At 36.9% G+C, this 22,418-nt stretch overlaps 2 protein-coding genes across 2 annotated transcripts in view; one reads left to right on the top strand and one right to left on the bottom strand.

The window, feature by feature from the left end:
* Positions 1 to 20,219, top strand: part of LOC133531548 (uncharacterized) — a 39,210-nt gene extending 18,991 nt beyond the window's left edge. Inside the window, exon 9 of the transcript XR_009801550.1 lies at positions 20,156 to 20,219. The gene's annotated coding sequence lies outside the window, so the exon portion shown is untranslated. The remainder of the gene's footprint in view (positions 1 to 20,155) is intronic.
* On the bottom strand, positions 731 to 21,538 carry LOC133531283 (endocuticle structural glycoprotein ABD-4-like). Its single transcript, XM_061869415.1, has 4 exons — positions 21,515 to 21,538; positions 2,426 to 2,525; positions 1,676 to 1,773; positions 731 to 1,173 (listed from the first exon to the last, which is right to left on the bottom strand). The coding sequence occupies exons 1-4, from the start codon at positions 21,536 to 21,538 to the stop codon at positions 1,030 to 1,032; spliced, it is 366 nt and encodes a 121-aa protein (XP_061725399.1). The 3' UTR covers positions 731 to 1,029.
* Positions 21,539 to 22,418: the final 880 nt, after the last annotated feature.

The following is a 22,418-nucleotide window of genomic DNA, read 5'->3' as shown; positions in this document are numbered from 1 at the left end:
CAACTGAGTTTGTACTCTCATTTTAGTATTGTCTGGAAAGGGGAATTTTCTAGAAGAGAAACTTATTTTATTAATTGCTAATAAGGACATATTGGTAATCTTTTAGTATTTTTCATATAGCTTGTATACGGTGGGCGGTGACTTCTGGCATCTCCATACAATTTATAACCTTAAATAGTATTTTATACAATCGTCATATAATAGTTTTTCAGTCGAGTACCGTGTTTAGGCACCGAAGCTTGCTGAGTTGCCTAAGTAAGATACGAGATTGAAAAGCTTGATTATATCACCATTGTATACAATACATTTTCTACGACTCTTCTTCAACCTAGCGTTTTCCCGGCCTAGCGCCAGGGTCCGCTCTCCTACTTAATCTTCTCCACTTTGCCCGATCTTCGGCATCCTCAGATGTGAGATTGCTCTCCACCATGTCCGCTCTCACGACCTCCAGCCAGCGCTTCTTAGGCCTACCGCGGCCGCGTGATCTAGGGCCTTGGACAGTGAGGTTGAGGCATCTATTTCCGACGTAGTCTACTGGTCTGCGGCTTATATGGCCGCTACGTCACGAATTCCAAGGCTGCCACGAATGTGTTCGAATGTGATGCTTTTGAATACTTTTTCTACGACTCATCTAAAATAATGTTTTTTTACTATAAAACCTAAGTAATGAATGAATATTGGTAAGTATCTCAGTAGAACAAATATAGTACAAAAGACATAAAGCGCGACCCTGCAATGAAAATATACAAGCTATCTGAAAAATATCTAAAATGTATATAAGTAAGTAAATAGTAATCTCGTTTTTATGTACATATATCACTGAATATTGCACTAATATTTAAATAAATTATAATAATTTGTAACATTCACATTTACATTAGAAACATACAATAAAAATATATACGAGCGCCATAGTTGAAGTAGCACTTAACGCGGCTGGGTCACGAAATGGATCAAAATACTGAACAATCTTGTAAAAAAAATCTTAATATCACCATGTAGGGAAGCCTCAATAATCTCAATATAGATCTAATAGTCATTCTCCGACGGCGGTAGACTCTTCAAATAGTCGAGGGCGCGCTGTATCGCTGGCGGGATGGGCGGTGGAGTAGGGAGGTGGTCACCCGTCGCTTGGAAACCGTTTTCGTCTGCTCTGTAGATCACGTTTATCACCTGGAAAATTGAATAAAAATATTAAACTAAGGGGACGTAGCAGGTACCTACATAAAGGAGGTTTTTTTGTCACAATAGAAATAGAGGTGGATTGTCAAAGAAAACTTTGTAGCCACAGTAAATTTACTGCCATCTTTCGACACATGATTAAAACTTTTAGAACGCTATTTGACTTTGATCCTTATCCTTTCACTGATATGTGTTTAATTTGCTAAATATCAACAAGTGGCGCCATCTAATAGATCAAAGGCCAAGGCGGCATCGATTCGAGCGATGGCACCACAACCGTTAGCCGATGCCCAGTAAGATGGCGCCACTTTTTGATATTCAACACATATCAGTGAAATAAGGATCAAAGTCAAATGGCGTTCTAATAGTTTTAATCATATGCCTAAATATGGCAGTAAATTTACTGGGGCAAAATTTTTTGTTTGACAATCCACTTCTATTTCAAATTCTCTGTGCTACGAAGCCTGAATAATTGCCACGGAGAGAGATGTACCTGTCCGTCGGGCGCCGTGTACTGGTATTGACCCTCGACCACCAACGCCGGTTCTTGGCCCTGTAGTGAACCACGTTGCTCGTGGTAGATGCCACCCTCTGTAACAACACAACTCCTTAAAAAATACCCGGCTAACAGAAAACGATCCAAAAGAGCGAATCAAACCAGAGGACTGTGTCTCACTCGGATTACTTACAGTATTAACATAAATTGATATAGGTATTTACTTATTGTAATGTTGGTATTATTGTCTTACGATGTCAGCGCTGTCTTAAAACGAGATGCAACCCTCTAGTTTGACTTCTCTTTCGGTCATATTTTTAGGCTGTATTATCACTCCGAGTCCGGAATACATATACCCTAGTGTACGGTCACGTCTGAAAATATCGATACTAATAAATGTGCCAAAAATATGTATAAACGACTTTATTGCCCATATATTAAGGTAGTGTATATATATATTTGGCACAATTTTCGTATCGATATTTCCAGACGTGACTGTACCTAAATATTTCCTCACCAGTAAACATTTAACAAGCTTATAGTCTTATGAATACTACAATGAACAAACGTTCTCGAGCTGAATTTTCGCCTGTGCCCAATAACACGTTCCACCAGTTCCGTCAAGCGTGTACCTACATTCAGCTGTAAAGATAACTGACCCTCCTGTTAAGAAATTTGTTTGCAGGGGGGTCAATTATCTCTGCAGCTGTGTGTACAAACACAGTGTCACTGAAATCGTATACTTACGTGTCTGATAAGCGAACTTGTAAGAGCCGTCCTCATTTGGTCCTTCGAAGTCGTTCCTCACGATCTCCTCTTGACATTGGCACAGCCCCAGCAGCAACAACTGGAACAAAAATGAGCCTTATAGTTGTGGTAATAAGCTTGCTTTTTAACTGTCTTGGACGGTCTAAATTGTACAGCGCTTATTGCAAAAAAATTTAAATTTAAATTTCGTTATCTGCCTCTATCTATCGCTTTTCTGTATTCGTGCGTTGAAAGGACGAGGCAGAAAACGAAGTTTTGATTTTCGTACTCGGGTGTGATTTTAGAAATCTATGTAGTAACAAAGAGAATTTGAAATAGAGGTGGATTGTCAAAGAAAACTTTGAGGCCACAGTAAATTTGCTGCCATCTTTCGACACATGCATGGTAAAAACTTAGAACGCAATTTGACTATGATCCTTACTTTGAGTTATGCCCGGTAATATAGTGCCACTTTTAGATATTTAACAAATTTTGCACATATATCAGTAAAAGAATAAGGATCAAAGTAAAATGGCGTTCTGAAAGTTTTAAATGTGTCGAAAGATGGCAGTAAATTTACTGTGGCTACAAAATTTTCTTTGACAATCCACCTCTATTTCAAATTCTCTTTGGTAGTACTTCTATGTATGTTTGTGTCCTTACTATGCACAGACATCTCTACGCTTCGCTATACCTACCATGGCATAGGGAAATTAATATAAGTAAAGAAAGAGTGGTAACCCTTACATCAGTTTTCTTACCATGCGAGTTATTTTGTAATCATCTAGCGTCAAGTAGCGGAATTTATCAATACTGCTAGTTGACTATAGATGTCGCGACGAACGAAAACTCTAATACTCAACAATTTTCAGCTAATATTTTAAGCGGATTAACCGGAATTCAACTCCTTCTGCTTGTAATATGAGCTGTAAATTATTTTGACAACACATTTTTCGTCAGTCGCGACACTTGTGACATCTGGTGTCAAGTAGCGGTACTGATAAATCCACTACTTGACGCTAGATGTCGACTACGAAATAACTCGTGTTATGGTAAGAAAACTGATGTGTGGAGTTACCACTCCTTTATTTATATTTCTCTATGCCTATAGGGAGCGTGCATGAACTGTAGGAGGTAGCACAGGAGCCGCCAGATTTTTGGCGCGAGGCGTAAATGTGATGTTTATTGTTCCGATGTAGCCCAAAAGATGGCAGAACCTACTATGCACAAGAAAATACGTGACGTGTAAATGTACATGTTTATGGTTCCGATTCAGGCCACAAGATGGCAGATCCTCCAACGCGCACGGTCCCTATACTTAGGTACACTTCTATGAACTATTTATTAAAGTATGTTAGTTAATATTCTTTAGTGAGCACCATACAGTTAAAACGATATAGAAAATTAAGTACATATTTAAAACCATGGCTCGGAAACCGGTTAAATTTACAAACCCTTATTATGTACTTGGCGCAAAACCTTTTAAATTCGTCAAATTAACCGGTTTAGAACAATACAAATCGGTTTCTTCCTATGTTGGTGTCTATGCTTACGTGGCACACCACCAGGCCGACCAGCCGTTGCGTCGCTCGTCGTATAAACCGGTTTTTTTAGGTTACAATAAAGTCCTTAAAACGTTTGCGTTCTTATATAAACGATAAACGTCCGGGGAAAACCGAAATAAACCGGTATTTACCGGTATTTTACAAACCACTTCCGAGCTTTGTTAAAAATTAGGTAGAAATAGGTGGTTTAACAATAAAATGCGATCTCTTCCACACATTAACGTTTTAAGTACCCACTAACCAACCATATAAAATGAAAATTCTCTTTACAATATGACAACTATGACAAGGTTCCATAAATTCTTAATTTGACAGGCTAGCACGTACAATGACCTTTAAAATTCAAAATTAGCCATTCATCAATATTCCATAAGTTGGCGCTCCTTCTGATACATATTCATCGATTGCGTATCATCCGTTTATCATCCAATCCGTCAACTTAATACGTGTAACTGTAAATCAACAAGTTAATTAATCATACCTTAACTAGTAGTTCGCCCCGAACTGAGAACTCGCGGTTCGTCAACAAGATTGATCAATTTTTTTTTTTTTTTTTTTTAATATGGCTTACTGTTGATTGCCAGTGTCATGTCGATTTTTTATGATAACAATAATCGTATTTCGGGGGCGCGATTCTTATCAAACACAAGGTTGCTAATCCAAATGAGAATGTAGGAACGATAGTAAATTAAGATGTAAACAAAATATTAGTATAATATATAAGTAGCTAGGAATAATTGAGCCAATTGAAATTAAATCTTTAATTTGTTAAGATCACAGAAAGAAACTAGGGCCACCAAAGTGTCCCTATCCTTAATTTGCAACAACTCCAAAATGTGAGTAGGAAAAGAAACTTTTAAACTTAAGAGATCCGCATAAAAATCATCATGTTTATATAATGGGCATGCAAGGAAAATGTGATTTAAGTCACCTTCGTCTACTCCACATTCACACAGAGAGGAGTCTCGAACATGGATTTTTTTTAAGTGGGCGGGAGTGCAGCAATGGCCCAGTCTCATTCTTATAACTGTGGAGCAGAACTGTTTTTGAATAAATTGATCAATTGAATGCACTTAATCGGCAAAGGATCGAAAACCGCGTGTGATTTATTGCAAGGGCTCCATCCTTAACTGATAGATTTAAAGTCACCATAGAGATTAAAATAAACTGTAGGTATATGTGATGGTAAGCCGTAATATTTATTGTCAAATAATTAAATTATGTTTATTTTATTTGGTTTATATCTTGCTTCTTAATTATTTTTAAATCGTAAAAAATGATTTTATAAATGTTTCAACTGAGCACTTTCGTTTGATACCAAACTCGACCATACTTTCGTCCATATAAGCTGAACAGAATAGCAAGAACCCTCACAAATAGCATTTTCACCTTCTAGGCTCTTCATGCCCCATAAACTCCTTGATCGAGAATATACGAAGTTATATTAATCTTTGATAATGCCCTCAACTATGCGTTTACCTAATTCCATTTAAATTAGAACATACTTAAGTCATTGTCTATCAAACTATCCTCTGATAGTTCATCTTAAAAACATCGAAATTCCGGGACGTGCCCCTAGCCAGCCGTGTGTTCCAAGTTGAATGTAACAATATTATTTAAACAGATCATTTTGTAATGTCGAAACGAAAATAAATCATCTGATTTGATTTATAAGTCTTATGAGTCAATAATCAATAGGTAACCTTCTTACTAGTGGAAGTCATTTAAAACGTTAAATCTTCAAATCGTCCCACACTGATGATACTCCACAAAAGAACCGTGAAACTTAGGAAACGTCTGTCATGAGTGAAGAAATCACGATAGTGGATTGGCATGTTGCCACATTTTGACACTAATAGTGTTGCTAATGTTGATTTTCCACTAAAAATGTGTTATTTTTAAGGACGAGCAAATGTTTTATAGAGTCGGACCAAGCTAACTGGGCATGGTTTATAATGGCACTGCCCCACTTTGTTCAAGCCAGTGTAAAGTTAGCTTAGACGGATATATTCTACGTTTAGTATTTACTAAACTTACCTTACTATAGAGGTAAGAGTGCGTTTGTTCCTCGTGAAACAGTAATTTCGGACACATAAATTCCATAATAGTTATTTTCAATTCTCACGCCCTGAAAGTAGGCCATTGTTGTTCTACAAGTCGAATCTTGAGCATTGCGAGGGTTAAACAAATTTTGCCACCAAGTGAAATACAAAAAATTTCACCACACCAACGCAACGAAAATACTAACTGTAAAATATTAAACAGAATGAAACCAAAACAATTCAAAATAAATGTTATTCAATATTTATCATTCGAAATCAACATTTAATAGTCAATTCTACCAACATAAGGAAAAAACTAAAAATTTGCATTTGATTACATTGCCACACGTATGTGGATCAAATGAATCTTTCTCATTCGGTTTTTGAACAATCAAGAGGTCTTTATCTTTACCAGCTTGTGTGGCTGTGGTGAAAAATAAGTAATTGCAATAAAATAAGTTTATATCGAATAATCGTACATTAACAGTCCTGAAACAGGACTTGGTCGCTCTGGGACATTAATTATTATTTACATGCAGCTTACCGCAAATAAATAACATTTACATAGGCACGTTAATTGCTTTTCAACATTTTAATTTTAGGTAAAATGTATAAATGGTCGGTTTATAATTATATATGCGGCCGATTAGAATGAAAATGAACCCACGCCGGCAGGGCAGTTGTGAAATAGTGAAGGTCACGGTTTGAGCATAAAAATTATAATTTTATGGCATGTTATGGCTTAACTTATCAGTGGTGTAGCTAAGACCCGCGGGCTGTTTAGCCCGATATAATACTTTAATATTTGAGTCAAATGGCGTTTTCAAAAAGTTTTCATCATGTGTCGAAAGATGGCAGTAAATTTACTGTGGCTACAACATTTTCTTTGACAAACCACCTATATTTCTAATTGTCTTTGGTTATTAGGGCTAGGTCCTAGCCCCAAACTAACAGGGTACTAGGCGGCTTATACGCATAAATAACAACGTAACAACTACGTATAACCAGGAACGAATATCGTTGTTTTGTTCCTAAGGCGTCGACCTGTCTGTCCTAATAGTGGAGTCATGAAGACGGCAAAAACTCGGCACGGCTCCCGCGATTCGGTCTGTACGGCGCGAGCCAGGAAAGACCATGAGGAGGTGGTGGGAAATGTCCTAATAGTGGGTAGTGACGCTGCCTAAGATGAAGCCGACGGTCCCGGGTTCAAATCCTGGTAAGCGCATTTATTCGTGAGATGAGCATGGATATTTGTTCCTAAGTCATGTTTTTTATGTACTTATTTAAGTATAATATAAATATTTATTAATTTATTATCCACTCACTTGCTTTTGGTAACTGGTTACGCTGGTAAGTGTAAGTACACACAACACAAGCTTTATTGAGTTTACTATGGGGCTTAGTCATTTTGTGTTAAGTTATGGTTGAAAAACCTGGCTATGGTCCAAAAGTGGTTGTAGAGAACTCTATAAATATTACCATTTATAATTTTCATATGCATTTGACGCCTAATATTACGTAGGTATATTTAATTAAAACTATACCCACTCGAAAACAAGTATTTATTTTACGACTACCCTATTTGTTTTATTAAAATAAATAGAGTTTATTATGATAACATATAATAAATTAATTAAAACGAACAGGTAGACGTCAATATTAGATTATGTGCAGGTTAAAAACCGGTATTACCGACAGTCAGAAATGACACTTTTTTATTGGTTTCATGTAAATCGTATAGTGGGAAATAATCAGTACCGTCGCCATCAGATATATCGGAGCGGCGAAGGTGCTCACAAATGTACTTTAACGTCTTTATAATAGACGTTTCCCATGCCCATTTCCATGGTCGGCACACAAATGACGGAGTTCTGAGTTTCTGATACCCAATTTAAAAAAGTACCTAGTACCTATACTAATAAAACCTCATAAAACTAATAGCAACAATTCAACTGACTTAACTCGTTCTTCTTTTAAATATTGCTTATTCAAGAAGTCTGTTAAAAATACTACATTATACCTAGCTAGTAGTCGAAATACCTAATTTTATACGTGTGTACATATTATGCAAATTGTCTTGATTTTACAGCACGTTTTTCGGTGACTTTAAAAATCAACTCATTGATTTAGCTAAACATTTATACGTTTACAATAACAATACATAATGGACATATACAGAAGTATTAACTACTATAACTAGCTTAAATCTAAAATAGGCCCTTGAGGCATTGTACCAAGGATGCTGGCGGCATTTCCTCGTTGTATCGCAATGCTGATACGTTGTGCGAGGAAGCTTCGGTCACCAGTTACGTCAACCAGACGCTTCGCGTTTTATACGTTATTAAATTTAATTGGATAGCCTTTATAACATACCGAACTTGTCAAAATATGATCAAATAACATACATAATGTATACGAAATTGCCGTACTCGTTGACATTTTCGTCTCACTTGCGCAAAATCATTGAAAAGGCAAAAAAGACAATTAATATAGGTATCGATTTGAATAAATTATGTTAATGCTGAGCTTCTTCATGATGTGAAGGACATTTCTATCATAATTATAAAATAAAATATCGAATAAAGTCTCGATATTAAAACATTTGAAAGTCTAATTGACTAATTGTGTAGACACGCCGCGCTCAACGACATTCTCCGCCGGTCTCTTGCCAGCGTCAATTTGCCAGCTCTACTCGAGCCCCCCGGCATTATAAGAGATGATGGTAAGAGACCGGATGGAATGACACTAATTCCGTGGTAGATGGGACGGGTGCTGGTGTGGGACGCCACCTGTGTAGACACCCTAGCCCCGTCTCATCTCCACGGCACTTCTGCTAAGGCTGGCGCGGCGGCAGAGGCGGCCGAAAAATTAAAAAAGACTAAATATAGGGGTCTCGGCACCGAATATAATTTCGTACCCTTTGGCGTCGAAACTATTGGTCCGTGGGGTCCGAGCGCCTTTAACCTTTTTAAGGAACTTTCTAAAAGGATTAGAGAGATCACCGGTGACCGCAGAGCTGGCAGCTTCCTCGCTCAAAGAATTAGTCTTGCGATACAGCGAGGAAATGCTGCTAGCATCTACGGCACCATGCCGCAGGGGGATAGTTTTATTTTATTTTAGGACTAGTTTTATTTATTTTTAGATCTAGGTTTTAAGTTTTGTAGTTTAGTTTTTACTAATTGTTAATTGTGAAATATTGTAAGATATCACATTAAGTATGGCGATCAAAATGAAATGCTTTTCTTGTTGTTAAAAAAAAAATTGTGTATTTGCAACGTTTTATATGGGAGTTTTTTTAGCGCATAGACCTATATATTACTTCGTTTAGTTTATATCTATGTATTAGCGGCAAACGAGCTGATGAGCAGGGCTATAACCGTTCGTCAATTGCGGACATTTTTCTCTGTCACTATATTTACGTCTTAGTGAGAGTAAAAGAGAAAGATCCCGCAATTTGCGAATTTCGGTTTTCGCGGTAGGTCCCCAGACTCCCATGGACACTGCGACACCAGAGGAGTTTTGCACGTGCGTTGCCGGGATATAGATGGGAGAAAGCACTCTGTGTATTAAAGTTAAAGTAGAATATTTTGAAGATAATGTTTTGTTTTAGTTAAATTATTTTAGTTATAATTTTTATATATTTTTTTAAATGACTGTCTCTGTCAATCCAATCCAAATAAATATTTCATAATGTATTTTTGGACCTTCCTATATACAGAATGACCTTAGTCATTGGACAAACCCTGAAATCCCACGTAGGATTAATTCTCAGGAATGCTCTGACGTTAATATTTTTTTAATTAGAACAAAAGATAAAAAAAAAGTTATTTGCAATGATCGACAACAAAAAGAAACACACTGTGTTAATCTTTGGCAGTGTTTTTGACAATTTGTTCGACATATTTGATAATGATGACATTTTTCAAAAGTCAGAAGCTTATTAGTGTCATAAATAAAAAAGATAATCAAAAAGGTTGAAGAAGGTTCCATACTATTCTGTGAGGATATTACCTTAGGAGCTACTAACACATACAGGCTGCTCCAAAGTAAAAATTGGTAATTTGTTAATTTCTTCGAAACCGCTACACCGGTTGTTATGATACTTTGTACACTGGTTCTAAATACCCTAATGCATATGTACATTTCGGCTTTGTCCAATGGCTAGGGACACACTGTAGATACAACGTTATTTTCATTAACATTCATAGATATGTAACTCTGTAAAAGTATGTTAAACTAAATCCATCGTAACCTCAACGTGTAAATTGGAACGAAGGCCTTTTCCACCTGTTTTCTACATCTAATGGAAACATTACCAAACACAACAATTGTCTATTTACATAAGTAATAGTTTGCAACGTGTTAAATGCAGTTGCATTGCGTTTCAATTGTGCTAATTGTTATATTAGTTACACCTACACTTGCCTAGGCGTTTCTTCATTGTTATCATTTGACCCAAAACGGATCTAGAGATTTATAATCGGCCGTCTTCATTTTTAAAACTTTATGTGTAACTTACGGGTTTACGGGTGTGCGAGTGTGCGTGTATTTGTGTGTTTGTTCTGCTTCTGTCTTTTTTTACAAGCTTTAATTTACTTTCACCTGACCGTTGTCTGTTTGTAATCAAATCTTGCAAGTTTTTGATCCACTTCCCGGTTTCCGATTGAGCTGAAAATTTTCATACATATGTAAGTCGGGTGACAATGCAATATTATGGTACCATCGAGCTGATCTGATGATGGAGACAAGAGGTGGACATAGGAACTATGTGATAAAACAACGCAACTTAATTGTGTTTGGGGTTTTTAGAATTTGCTCGATGAGTATTAGTTGCCTGTAGAAAAAAAAACTACAGTCAGCGATAACAAGCTTGTACCAAAAATGAAATTTTTGCCAAAAACTTATTAATTACAAGTACTTTATTTTTAAGTTTGTTATAGTTTAATTTAATTTAAGGAGGTATTACAAACAAACATGTATTGTTCGTGAATAAATACTATGACTATGAGATTTATTAAGTGCTTTGGTTCTGAGGGCCTATTGCGAAAGACGAAAATCGAAATTTCGTTATTTACTTCTTTATCGCTCTAGCATATTCGAGTGATAAAAAAGGCAGATAACGAATTTTCGTTCTCGCGGTAGGGCAGGGCCTCTGTATGTCTATTCGGTTGGGCTGCTCTACAGGTCGCATTTATTTACCCGATTCTCGTGAATTTTTTTGAGCAGGGTTTGATATTTATATAGTTTTTTTGTCGATTTTGTACTTGGATTACGATTTTGGTGGTTTGCGAGGTCTATAACTCATAGAACTACGAGTTTAACTAACCCTTTTTGGCATAGTACGATTTTTCGAACGAATAGAATTTCAACTTAAGTATTCCGATTTAAGGTGCAAATAGATTGTATTTTAGAAAAATGTAACTTGTCTTATAATTGGAATATATATGATTTTTTAAGAATACCTTGTAGATTGATGCGTCCTGCGGTTTAAATACTTACCTATCTCTAAACAATATATTAGATACCGGTTTATCATCAAGGAACCACTAATTCAGACGAATTTCTTAGATTAATAATAGGAAATGTAAAGGCACTACCAATATTTAAGCCAATTTGCTGAGTGTTTGTTGATGATCTTGACACTGAACCTCCGTTGTGTAACTACCGAGCACACACTTCAAAAAACATTCTAACTCGACTGTCCAGTTGGTATGACTTGACTTAGCAATTCGAGTTGTTTACTCAATCGGTTGAATTAAGCAAGTTGCATTGGTATAACTTCGAAATCAGGGTAATTTTGGTAAATATATTTTAAATCTGGTTAACGTAACTGCCCGCGTAGCCAACACGCCAATCGTTAACGCTTCGTAGCCTAGCGTAGTCATCTTTCTCTATCACTCTTCCGTATGTACGACAGTGACAGTTGCGTTTCGTTCGCTGCGGAACGCTCTATTGTTAAGGCGTTAGAGTGCGTGTTCAGATATTTATGAGCACCTCGGCCGCTCCGATATATATGATGGCGACTGTACCCACATTTGTCGACACATGTGATCATAATGTAAGAACGTATGATGAGCGGAGTGAAAGGCATTACATAAATGGCTAAATAGTCGTTAAAACGGGTCAAATGTCAAATCTAACTACTTATAATAACAACTTGAAAAGTGACTTCAATCACTGCTATAAAGCTGGTATAAAGCATGAAAAAGTGGGCTAAGTTATTTATTAACACTTTCAAAGTATTGCCAAGCCTGTACAAGTGTTAAGTAAACGTCATAATTTCATACACGTTTGACGTTTAAAATAACACCTGCGCTGTCTGGGCTACTCGTATCAAAATCGCTGCCAACTTAGCTTGGTCTCTCTCTACCAAATATACTTTGCTACAGGTACTACTTAAGTAGGTAGATTTGTGCAAATAAAATGTTTTTTTTTTTTTCATATAAAAAACGTTTAGATTCGGATTTCATAAACATTACATAGGGCAGGTGCCTAAGCTAATTTATCAAAATACACTTTTACTCGTTAAATAATGATAACAATATTTTGATTTTACGTTTGTTTTTTTTTGAAGAATTCTGTTAACCTTTGTACTGAAAATACTAATAATGTTCAGCCAAAATGTGTGTATTTATTTGGAAGTAATCCTCAAAGGGCAAATTCAAACATGGACGTCACCTCTGTTTCGCAATCGCTCGTTAACTTAAACTGGGGCGAAGCGTGCGAACTTGGCATACAGCTCTGCCGCGCCCCTTAATGTGTTATACAAACAGCGAAAGGTCAAGTGTGTCTGTTCAATCAGTGCTGAGTTATTGGACGCCTACCGTGTTAAGTGTAGGGTTATGTCCACAGAGCGTAGATGAAAGTAGATGCCGCCACTCGCTACGCTCGCACTTCAATTTTGGTATCTTTCGCTTGCTTGAGTATAGGTTCTATGGGTTGTTATTTACCTCTATCTACTTAAATTTCAGTATTCTCTGTATTATTTTTCTAATTGGGGGACAATAAAATTGTTGTAGACGGTGGCGTGGCGTGAATGGAACCCAATATGGTAAACCCTATGATGGGACTGGCACCTGTAATGGGATGGTTTAAATGTAAAGAAATCCTGTAAAACAAGTATTTACCATCAGTTTTTAAACGCTGGCAACATTTTACCATAAACAAGAGCCAAAGAGCTGCTTAAGTTTAATTTTTCATTGATATTTGATAGTTTGAAAATTAAGCTGTCCTGTATGTTGATTAAACACATAGAAAACATAAAGGACGAATAGGACATTCAACTTTCAACGCATAAAGCGGTAGAAATTTTACAGGTGTCGGTGAAATATCAAAAATACCCCAAATTTTCTCGTAAATGTCCCATGATTGGTGCTGGTAACATAATGAGGTACGCGACTTTGTATTTTTATGTATAAACGGTCGAGATATATCTCTAATAGGAAAAGTAATCGAGGGAGGCAGATATTTTTGGCGTTTTTTTTCTTGCGATTCTATTAATCCTGACTGTAGGTACAGTCGTCAGCAGAAATAGCTGAGCGGTTGTGGTATTTAAAATAATCTGCACACGCTCTCATTTTCATAACAATAAGGTTGCATTCAGATTACATTGGACACCTGTCATTAGCTACTGCTTACTGCTAAATGATAGTCTATATTCTGTACCTGTCTCGCCCGAATTAAATGCGACAAGTTGACATAACGAACTCCCTTTCAATTCGCAGAGGTTAGAGGTAAATGCTACTGTAGTTGACATGAACATGACACCGTACCTGTCGTGTGAACGCGTCACGATAATGTCGGAATTTTGACATTTTGTCATTTGGAATAGGTATGCTAGGTATAAAGATCAACTGAACTAAACGTTTGGCCTGGTTAAATTATTGTAGAGTTCGAGGAACTCCAAAACATACATTTCAAAGGTCATATGTGTTAGCTGGATTAGCTGAAGTTCGAAGAGAATCAAAAATTGCGAAGTTTGACTTAGGCACCGTCACCAGCCACTTAGATTGAGCCTAGGGTTCTAGCAAAGATGTTTGTAATAGTTGGTAATAGAGAGGTAAAGAATAAGTAAAAAACGTGCCGCTTAATTTGACATCCAAAACAGATGGCGCTGTACTGCGTCATATGATTTGCGGTCACTGAATTGGGCACTTGACACATGTTGAATAGTACAATAAAATTTAGCTAAATGGATAGAAAATGAGCCATCCATTATAAAAATGTGGAATTTAACAGTGCGAGCGTCAGACTTTGTGTTGCTTAAATGCCATGAGTCATGAGTCCTTTATAGACATTTGATCCTCATGAAAATCAAGATCAATTGACATTATTTACAAAAAACTGTCAAGTAACCGCAAAATGTATCCGCCAAACGTATCCGCCATCTCGCTTACCTGTCAAATTCGAAGCACGAATCTGCCTTTTATACACATCTTCCTCAACCGATGTATCTTTGGTTCTAGCTAAATTGGATGTTTAGGACACCAATTTAGTCAGGTAACTAGCTCAACAATCGCGGGGCGTGATGATAATCACCATAAAAAGGTCCTGGCATAGTTTCGGGTGTAGGTCTCGAATTTGTGTAGGTATATGCTCTTAACTTTCGAGTTTTACTAGTACTTTTCCTATAGAAAAGACCTTAAACTTGTATTTTCTGTAGGTACGCACAAGCGTGCGAAGTAAAACGGCCGTTTTTGTTTCGTGTTCATAGATCGACGATTCCAGCATCATAAAAACTAGTTTTATGTATTCAAAAGGTATTTAAATACAAAATACAGTACGTAGCGGCCCCCTTTATTAAATATTAATCGTTAAATTCAAATAATTACAATTATTTACCAGTGGCGCTAGTGAGCACGTTGACGGCCTCTTAAGTTGCTATTTGTGACTACCACTTAAAACAAATAATGTTGAATTTATTAATTTACATCTGATTATAACCGTGAAGTCTTTATTATTTATGACATACATAACCAAGACCATCTACGATAGTATTCTCTATAATTTGACATTTAATGGGATTACATTTTAATACGTGTTATAAGCTTGTATGTACGTTAATTTAATAACTGGTATTGATAGTACTAAAAATATACAGCTAAAGTAGATGTTTGCATACTTATTATGATTAAGTATATCCTCTAGCTGCCCGAGGCCTAATAACAAAGGTCTCCCATTCCATTATATTTTCATGTATATTTTGAAAAATCAAAGTTTTGGCAAGTAGCTTTTGGCTTAGGTTTTCCATATGGGCCCGATCCAACGTGAACCCTAAGAAATTTCGAATTAGGATTGTGGCGGATTATTTGACCGCAGAAAGTAACATCCACCTTTTTGTTTGCCAGGCTGTTTGTTAGATGGAAAGTGGTAAGTAACCTTTGTTTTTGAAGGATTCGGGTGGAGTCTCCATTTGGTGTAGCACTGATGTTAATGTAAGGCATCCAGGTCTCGCGCGGGCACAGCTTCGCCGGCCTCAAAACTCTTAGTTTTAATTGTGAGCGCAATGGCAAGTTTTGGTGTGAACCCACTACCTAGGTGGGTGGCTGAAGTATCTGCATAATTTGAAATGAGTAGATTGTAAGTCATTTGCGAGGCCTGTTCCCTGTTTCACAACTGTAACAAAGTATCACTCAACAATGATAATTCACTTTACATTGCTCGTTCAACAAGTAAGGCTGCCTTTCCACTGCACTACAATAGTATTGGTATGTTGCATGCAACCAATGCTATTTTGGTTGATTCCCGCACATTCCATACATAGGCTACGGTGACTGCTTACCATAAGGTGGGCCATATGCTTGTTGCTGAATCCGTAGAAAGGCTGCCTTATATATCGTCAGGAGACAAGCAAAACTGACTAATTACCACCACAATTCTTCATAGCCATATTGAACCATATTACAACAACCATATGCCTCAAGGGCCTATTTTAGATATAAGCTAGTTATAGTAATCATCTGTGTATATCCATTATGTATATTGTTATTATAAATATTTAATTTAATAAAAAAAAAAAAAAACAAAAAACATATTACTAGTACAATAAGGTTGATTTTGAGGGTAGTGGTGTCGGATGGCTTAGGGCGCGGCGGGATGGCGATGGGATGGCCACGGTGGTTTTTAGTCCGCACATCAAAGATATTGGGCCAGTGATGGTGCGTACGATCTTCACGTGGCCCATTTCATAGTGCGTGCTCTCAACCATCGCATGGCCATCTCGCTGGTCCAGCGCTGGGCCATCGTATAGAGGAGCCATAAGCACCGCATGGCCATTTCGCTGGTCCTGCGCTGGGCCATCGTGCAGAGGAGCCATGATGTTAGATTTTCACAATAATCCTACGCTCTTTAAAACGTTAATTGGCATTTATATAAAACTGGTTAAAGTAGGACATAATGGTTTGAAGTTTAAAGTCGAAATTGCTCAACACAAGAAGCCAAAGAGAGTTAAGAAAGACATCATACCTACGCCATTAATCTTGACATTTCTTAACTTATTTTTAATCTGCTTTGATCAATTTGCTCATCTTCATTCAAATAAAGTTATTTTAGTATTAGCTTTAATTATGATGAAACTAGTAAGGAAATCGTTTTAGTGCGCAAGACATGGCTCTGTTTGCACATTAATGTGTGTGTAAGTTCTAGTTTCCGACTGAAGTAGACGGAAGTTTCGGTTTCGACTGGTTTCGGGAGTTCCGATAAAGTCGCAAAACTCGTAACTCTATTACAGGACATCAGGGATTTGCTACTTTGGTCAATAATACAAATACATAAGGTGCGCGTTACCCGGACGAGTTACGAGATTTGCGACTTTAGCCGACGATATTTCATATTGGCATGCACCTATTAGAATGATTCGAGTCTGACACGCAAAGTCTGGATTCATCCTGAGGGTCGCGAAGTTGGAATCTTGACACAATACGAATTTTAATTCGAACGAGCGACCTTCAACAAAGAGGAGTTTTGGCCGAAGGGTGTCAAGTTCCGGCGGTTCCGAGGCCGGCTCCCTGACACTGCGGGGTTGCGTAATGCCTCGCAACCATAAAGTGATTTGTAGTGTTTAGTATTGAAATATATTTTTATAATATGTATGCCAGTTTTAGGGCCTGTTTCACAATGTCCAAGTAAAGTATTGGATAGCTAATTAACAAATAAATTAACTGCCAGATAAAACTTCCTACAAAACTTAGCACTTTATCTACCAGTTCAGCTTATTTGAAGATTGTGAAACGCCGAGGACTTCATTCGTCAGATAAGTGGCAAATAGCTTATTCAGAACTTTGCGGTATTTATCTATGGGCCACTAGTTAGCCTGAAATAAATATTTTCATTCATTCATTAAATTTTTTCTATAGAAAACGAACTGAACTGAAAGTTTGGTTTTGCGCTAGTCTTGGCAGTACTACGATATTGCATAAGTTATTATGTTTATATTAGCTTCAACAACGTTAACATTATAAAATCCGGCCAAGAGCATATCGGGCCATGCTCAGTGTAGGGTTCCGTGAGTTAATACCCGTCCGTCAAAATAGACTTTTTGCAAAAACTCAAAAACGGCTGAACCGGATCCCTTTGTTTGACATAATTATGGAAAGTCATAATGTAATGATTTTCAGATTATCAGTAGTCATAATTCTGAAACCGTTAACTTCAAGTAAGGTTATCCTATATAGATAGGTTAGGTTTGTTTTATGGCGATCCTGAAAAGTTACGCGTTTCTGAGAAAAACCAAATTATGCTTAACGAAAATGCGGACAAACAATACATGTTATGACTTCAACCTTTAATGGGAAACAATAGATAGATAGATAGATAAAATCTTTATTCAACCACAACTTACATGCCTTGTGACACAAACAAATAACAAGAGAAAAAGAAAATTGACAAGAGACAAAGAAAAAGTAACATACAATTTGACACTAATATCAATAATAATGTATTACGTGTCTTATTTTTAGATTAGTAGAGATATTAGTAGTGGGTCATGTGTTGTGGTAAAGAATAGGCGCTGACTCAGCATTAGGGACCCATGGCTGAACCGATCAGGCTCGCCGTAGTTTTTCTTGAAAGTCTTTACTTTCACGATTCTTTTCGTATTTTTGGACTCATGTTTCAAAAGTTAGGGGGGGGGGGGCACAATTTTTTTTCATTCGGAAAATATTACGTTTATCAAAAAATTACTATAGAAAACCTATATTCGTTTTGAAAGAGCTATTCCCATTTTTCATGTAGAGGGTAAAAAAACATTTTTCTAGGTTTCATTTTACGACTTTGTCGGCGTATTTGATTTATATATTCGTGCTAAATTTCAGCTTTCTAGCACAAACTATCACGGAGCAAAACCGCGGACGGACAGACGGCATGGCGAAACTATAAGGGTTCCTAATGACGACTGCTTTGGTCTAGTGGGTATAGGTGACCCTGCCTACGAAGCCGATGGTCCCAGGTTCAAATCCTGGTAAGGGCATTTATTCGTGTGATGAGCATGGATATTTGTTCCTGAGTCATGGGTGTTTTCTATGTATTTAAATATTTATAAATATTTATATTATATATATATATATATCGTTGTCTAAGTACCAGTGGCGGCGCGTCACAAATATTCGTAGGGAACCCGGAGCTAATTTTGGTTTCCTTTTCTCCATGAACCGATCGTGAAAGTACTCAACGGGCTGAAGTTTAGACAAGCCGGTGGGAATCGAGTTCTTTGAATGATCCGCCACTGCTAAGTACCCTCAACACAACCCTAAAAATGGCCGTATATAAACCAAGGTTAAAACATATAAATTAAAGATAATGTAAAATTAGTCGCAAAATGTCGCTATGCTGTGTTGAAAACATAGGACCTTCACTTGTCCCTGAACTTGCTTTTTAAAAATCAGCAATGCGCAAGTGTTGCCTTGGGGTTGCAAACGTCCATCCTAGTCCAGAGCTATTCTAATGAGGAATGGCCTGTGAAAGCTAATGGAGTTGGTCGAAGTATTTTACAGATGGCGCTAGCATAGGGTTTTCCTATCAGTCATAAGAAAAGTGGCAACATATGGAGTGTGGATTAAAAGGAGTGAAATCTCTTATGATAAGATAAGATAAGATAAGATAATCTTTATTGGTAGCGTACTGGTACAAGTCAAAAAAAACAATTTTGTACAACAAATATACAAATTCCACATTACAGGATACTTATTTCGTACGAAATATTAGTAATGTCAGTTATCCTTAATAAAATAAAATAACAATATTATATAGTCAGTGGCAATTCCATCATTTCATTAAAAGTATAAAAGTTTTTTGTGAGTAGCCACGATTCCAAATTTCTTTTAAAAGATTGGTGAGATGTTGCATCTCTTATATTTTCTGGGAGGCGGTTGTATATCGCGGGGCCTGTGACGTACACCGACTGTTCTGACCTTGTGAGTTTGTGAAGCGGTGCAACCAGGCGGTCTCGATGTGCATTGCTTCGTAAGTTATGTGAGGTCACTACTTCGTAAGTTATGGTAGAACTGTTGCAAAAGTGTCCAGCTGTCAGCTATAAATAATAGTTCCAAATATCTCCAGAGTAGCTAAGAACCTAAGCGTTATTGACGGAGTCAAGTGCGCTGTCTATGATTTGATTTTTTGTTCAAGTACTCTAGGTATTGTAGCGCCACCTATTTAAGGTTTTTTGATGACACTTTTTGGTATATGGAGATTTCTTTCCTTACCTCCACCTTCCATAGTGGCAACATCTTGTTATTTTTTTTATGAGTATTTATGGCCTGTCTTTTAAGCCAAATCTCCTAGAACTAAACAATAAGGTTAATACGAATTGTTAGATACACGTTTAACTTCAAAGGGCCTGTTTCACAATGTCCTAGTAAAGTCCTGAATAATTGCCACTTATCTGACGAATAAAGTCATCGTTGGCGTTTCACAATCTTCAAATAACCTTAACTGGTAGATAAAGTGTTAAGTTTTGCAGGAAGTTTTATCTAGCAGTTAATCTATTTGTTATTTAGCTATCCAATGCTTTACTTGGACATTGTGAAACAGGCCCTAAGCATAGAGAAATAAGAAGTAATAGAGTGCTCACTTCGTACATCAGTTTTGGTACCAAAATGCTTTATATTTTCGCCGTCGACATCTAGCATCGAGTAGCGGAACTCTCAGTATTACTACTCGTCAATAGATATCGTGGCAAAAGAAAAGTCTAATGGTAGTAATGCTCAACGATTTTCCGCAAATATTATAACTAGAGTAACCGGATCTCTATTTTCAACTCCCACGCTTACTCTGGTTATAATATTAGCGGAAAATCGTTGAGCATTAGACTTTTTGTCAGACTTTTTGAACAGTACTGAGAGTTCCGCTACTCGATGCTAGATGTCGACTGTGAAAATATTAAGCATTTTGGTACCAAAGCTGATGTATGGAGTGAGCACTTATTAGTTCTTATTTCTCTATGCCCTAAGTCTTCTAACCAAACACTTGGGAAAATATCGGTTTGTGATCAATATGTTAAAGGCACCAATCATAGAAAGAGCAAATTTGGAGTATTTTTGATGTTTTACTGACATCTGTATAATTTCTACCACTTTATTCTTTAAAAGTTGAATGTTCAATTCGTCCTCTATGTTTTCTATGTATTTAATGAAAGCTACTGCAATGGGTTTCAATATTATTAACCAATTAAAACTATGGTTTTTGCCCCAGTCATGGGATGTATGGCGCCATTAATCTTCAAACTAACAAGTATCAATGAAAAATTTAACTTAAGCAGCTCTTTGGCTCTTGTTTATAGTAAAATGTTGCCAGCGATTAAAAACCGATGGTAAAAACTTGTTTTACAGGATTTATCCATACCATCCCATTACTGGTGCCTGTTCCATTATAGGGGTGTTTCCTATATGAATAATATAAACTATTAATAGACAGCGAGCTAGCTCCGAAAAAACTGAAGAAGAATATATTTAGTTAATTTTCTGTAATATCTAGGCTTAGGACTTTTGGTAGCATACCGTGGTTCTAGAATCTGTGGAACTATAGGTACGGGGTCTATATATATTGTTTCCCATAAAGTTTTAAGTCATAATGTATTGTTTGTCAGCATTTTCGTTAATCATAATTTGGTTTCTCACAGAAACGCGTAACTTTTCAGGATTGGCATGAAACAAACCTAACCTATCTATAGGATAACCTTACGAAAATCCTGAAAAGTTCACGGTTTCAGAATGATGACTACTGCTAATCTGAGTATCAATACTAATGTATTGATAGTCAGATTCGAGTCCGGATTGAGCAGAATTTTGGAATATCACATTTTCCACATACACCTAATACCTATTAAATATCGGATCCCTTTGTTTGTTAATTATATCAAACAAATGTGGAAAATGTGATATTCCAAAATTCTGCTCAATCAATAAAAAAAGAAATAAAATTCAATTTTAATGCAAATGCGAAAAACAACGAACCGCTAATGACGAAAGCCTGTAAAATATACTTACAGTGAAAAATCCGACGGCATGCATCGTGGTTCGTGATAAATATTACAAAGTAAAAAATATTAAAAATATATATTTATCTCAAAACAAAAAGTAAATAATAACTTTATTTTAAAAACTAAACCACAAACTCAAACTGTAAAATCCCTCAATGAAATTGAAAAGTTTTCCCGCGCGAAGTGACACTTCGATTTTTTAATTAGGCCGAGTTATCGCGGCGACGCGTGGCTAAGGACTAGTCGATAATGCCGTAAAATGGTTAGGTGAATGCGACCCATGACCTCTACTTGACGCTTCTTCACCTGTTTGTTTTGCAATCGTAGCGTGCGTTTTAGAAGCATTAGGGTTCCGTTAAAAAGGCAAATTAAAAAAAGACCTAGATTTCACCAAGTGCGGATCGGACACGCGCCCCGAGGGTTCCGTACCATCACACCTTCTTTACAGTATTTTTTTAGGCATTCGTAGTCACCTATTATACTCGTATATGTTATTTCCCTGTCGCTCTTAGCAGAAAGTGTAAGGCGATCGGATTGAAACCCTTATTACCGGCCTTCTTTAGAACGTGTCTTGAAGAAGGATAGACAATACCGTCTTTACCATAAGGGCACACGGGGTTCGTGCCCAGGGCCCCCATCCTCAGGGGGCTCCGAAGGACGCACAGTAACATTATATTTGATTACCCATAATAAATAGAAGATCATAGTAGAAAAATGTTAGTTTAATTCGCTTTCTTGACTTTCCAAAACGGCCCCAAATTCTTATGTGCCCAAGGGCCCCAGCATAGCTTAAGGCGGCCCTGAGGATAGATATAATAAAATAACTTCATCTAAAATCTGAGCTATTCAAGAAATAAATGATCATTCATTCCATACTATTTTCTATAGGCAGTACATACTCGTAATAGTTA

This window comes from Cydia pomonella, chromosome 25, assembly GCF_033807575.1.
Source record: "Cydia pomonella isolate Wapato2018A chromosome 25, ilCydPomo1, whole genome shotgun sequence".
Classification (NCBI taxonomy): domain Eukaryota; kingdom Metazoa; phylum Arthropoda; class Insecta; order Lepidoptera; family Tortricidae; genus Cydia; species Cydia pomonella.
The sequence above is the reverse complement of the archived record's forward strand: the minus strand, read 5'-3'. Positions and strand labels throughout refer to the sequence as shown.